Below are 3,179 nucleotides of genomic sequence, written 5' to 3'. Positions count from 1 at the left end.
TCAATGTTTTCCTTCTTTTTTATATATTACCTCTCACCTTTATATTAAAAAAGGGCATATTTATTTCTCTATCCCTTTGTAAAACACACACACACACAAAAATAATATATAAATATACATATGCCACAACCATAGGTATTGGGCTTTATTCTACGATATTGGTAATCTATGTATAATAGTAGGGCCTACAACCAACTACTAGGACTGCATATCTTTGAGTTAACACCTAGTGCAAAGTTTAGAGCTCACTCCCCATAGACCCTCAACTGTAGGCTTTTGAGTTGCTCCCTTTTGAAATATTAGTGGTGGTTAGTAGAATCACTTTAAGTTGCAGAAAGCAACAACAATCGACTACATGTGTTGCAACAACCATGATGGGCATTTTGGAGAATACATGCTTTGCCATGTCATCAATGATCAGATAGAAAAGGGTCATGTGTAGGAATGACTAAACTTCGCAAAAGTGGAGAAGGTCCACTATGCCTCTTGCGGGACATGTCCCCTCTTGTTTCCTCTTGTAGTGGGTTACCTTTACATTTATGAAAGTCTTGCCATGAAAGCGTGTGATGGGACTCTTAGAGTGACATAGTAGCTATGCAAATTTTGGAAAGTGGGCGGAGGCATGAAGTGATGCTGTTACCTCGCCGGCACAGAGGTGGTATAGTTATATATAAAGGTGGAAAGGTGAAGGTGGAGCTGGGAACAAGCTGTCTAGCAAAATGGGAGCTGCGCCGGCCATGGCATCTATGCCCAGCTGCTTTAAGCTAATGATCATGCTAGCTTTCCAGCTGAGCTGGTTTACTAGGGGAGTTTACATCAAGTCTGAGGAGGATAGGCTGCCTCTAAGGTCTATAGGAAATCTAACAGGATTTAGTTACGTTAGCAAGAGGCTTACTAGTGCGGCAGCTGCCAATGTGACGCCTCGTCTGTCGATGGATTGGAGGAGCTTGAGCGAATCCGCGCCGATCTACGAGGCTGCAGTGTATAAGGGCCAGCGAGGCCAGTATGTAACCAGGCTGTATATAGGAACGCCAGCTGTCAGTTTCACGGCGATCGTGGACACCGGCAGCGACCTGGTGTGGCGCCAGTGCAAGCCGTGCAGCAGATGCTACCCCCAGTCGGACGGCGGCGCCTCCATCTTCGACGCCGCGCGCTCCGCCACGTACGAGACCGCCACGTGCCGGGAACGCCTGTGCCAGGCTATCGGCGGGCAGTGCCGCCCTGCCGATGTCAAGTCGTGCAGATACGTGTATCCCTACGACCACGGAGCCTACACTGCCGGACAGCTGTCGTATGATATGCTGAGCATAAGGCGGCTGGGGAGGCTGCCTGAGCCGCGGCGGGCGCCACGTGTCAGGCTTGCGTTCGGCTGCAGCGGCGACAGCCGGGCGCCGCTCAACTTCACGGGCGCGGGGGGCATACTGGGCCTGGGCGGGGGCCCGCTGTCGCTGCCCTCTCAGCTGGGCGTGGGGGCCTTCTCCTACTGCCTGCCCGCTCGCCGCCTCGTGGGCACGCCGCTGGTTCTGGGCTCCGCCGCCGCCACGCTGGCTGCGGCGCTGCCAGCTCACGTCCGGGCCCGCATGCAGTCTGCGCCCTTCCGGGCGCGCCGCGGGGAGACCCTGCGCTACGTCGGCCTGCGCCTCAGCGTAGGCGGGCGGCGCCTCCCGGGCCCGACACGTGTCGCGGTCCTGGACACGGGCTCCACCTTCACGCATCTCCCCGCCCGACCTTACGCCGCCCTGCTGCAGGCCTTCCGCTCTCGCATCCCTCTCTCGCCCGCACGCTCTGTCTCTCTTGCCACAGGCCGCCTCGACCTTTGTTATCACAAGCGCGAGATGATCACTCTCATCAATCGCAATTCCTCCCTCAGTACGATTCCTTCCCTCACCTTCCACCTCGGCCCCGCCCGCCTCCGCCTTCCCACCGCCAACTACATCGTTCCCATCCAGGGCCTCCTCTGCCTCGCCATCTCCCCTTCGCAGGGATCAGACTCTGACCTCCCCATCATCGGCAACATCCAGCAGCAGAATTTCTTCTTCCTTTATGACCTCAAGTCTCGCTTGCTTAGCTTCGCAGCCACTGATTGCGCCAATACGTCCCTCTGAAATATCAACTGCCTCGCTTGTCTCATATCACTTGTATGTCCATTTCCCGGGGCCAGCACCAAAGACCTACTACCTACCAACTACCCATCCCATACATTAAATTTGCGCATATTCACCAAGGTTGTCTAAGCATTGGCCTGCAAAGCAAGCCTATATATCATCCATGCCAAAATGGAAGTCATTCACTCATTTAGTCAATCACTTTGACACTTAACCTACCTCAAAACTTGGGAATAACAATGAAGGGCCTATATTTGACAGGTCTTTTGCCATCAAAAGCCCTTTTGCATGTCAAAACATGTTCCAAAAGTGTTCGCATGTAAAAGACAAGTCAAGTTGCTTGTCATATTCTTAACATTTGAATATATGTAAATGCCCATAAAATTTGTTGCTTTATATCGAATGAAATGTTCTTTGAGTTTTTCCTTGTCATTCCGGAAAAAAAACACAACTAACCAAAATTTACTCCTTCTAATGTCTTTCGCCTCAAAATCACACAATGTATTTACGCCTTCTAATGTCTTTCGCCTCAAAATCACACAATGTATTTACGCCTTCTAATGTCTTTCGCCTCAAAATCACACAATCTTTGGTAACCAAATATTTACACCTTCTAATGTCTTTTGCCTCAGAATCGTGCCAATGTTTGGTTTTTGCACTTGTGAAGAAGATAATTTTATTCAAAGCATAGATTATTGTGTGAGTGTATATTATACTTCTTTAAGAAATCAATAAGCTTACAAAGATGATCCAACATGATGGCTAACAATGTCAAGTGCATTAAATCTTGAGCATCATGGTATTATTTTACTAAGTTGATAACCACAATGATGGCTAAACTAATTTCAAGTTTAGAGCCCATCAAAGGAGGTGGGTTGGCTAGGAGGGAAGAAGTTCCTTATTAAGGACAAAAGCAAAACATGAGAGAAGAAATATGAGTGCAACATTTAATTAGTAGGATTCTAATTTGAAGCTCTTAATAACTACACATTTTTAACAACAATTCACTTTTACATCTTGGGTAAAAATAATTAGTGTTTACATTGAAATTCCAAAGTTCGTGTAGGTTTAGTA

At 48.6% G+C, this 3,179-nt stretch overlaps 1 protein-coding gene across 1 annotated transcript; it reads left to right on the top strand.

The window, feature by feature from the left end:
• The first annotated feature begins 363 nt into the window (after window positions 1-363).
• On the top strand, window positions 364-2,519 carry LOC148032612 (aspartic proteinase nepenthesin-1-like). The gene has a single exon (XM_087683230.1). The coding sequence runs from the start codon at window positions 720-722 to the stop codon at window positions 2,103-2,105; it is 1,386 nt and encodes a 461-aa protein (XP_087539356.1). The 5' UTR covers window positions 364-719; the 3' UTR covers window positions 2,106-2,519.
• The last annotated feature ends 660 nt before the right edge of the window (window positions 2,520-3,179 follow it).

This window comes from Lygodium microphyllum, chromosome 8, assembly GCF_053477565.2.
Source record: "Lygodium microphyllum isolate KBCC chromosome 8, Lygodium_microphyllum_v1.1.10, whole genome shotgun sequence".
Lineage (NCBI taxonomy): Eukaryota > Viridiplantae > Streptophyta > Polypodiopsida > Schizaeales > Lygodiaceae > Lygodium > Lygodium microphyllum.
Note: the sequence above shows the minus strand (reverse complement) of the source record. Positions and strands in the feature narration are given on the sequence as shown.

Bases quoted from the DNA above. Each gene is read 5' to 3' on its own strand.
- LOC148032612 (XM_087683230.1), top strand. From the start codon at position 720: ATGGGAGCTGCGCCGGCCATGGCATCTATGCCCAGCTGCTTTAAGCTA.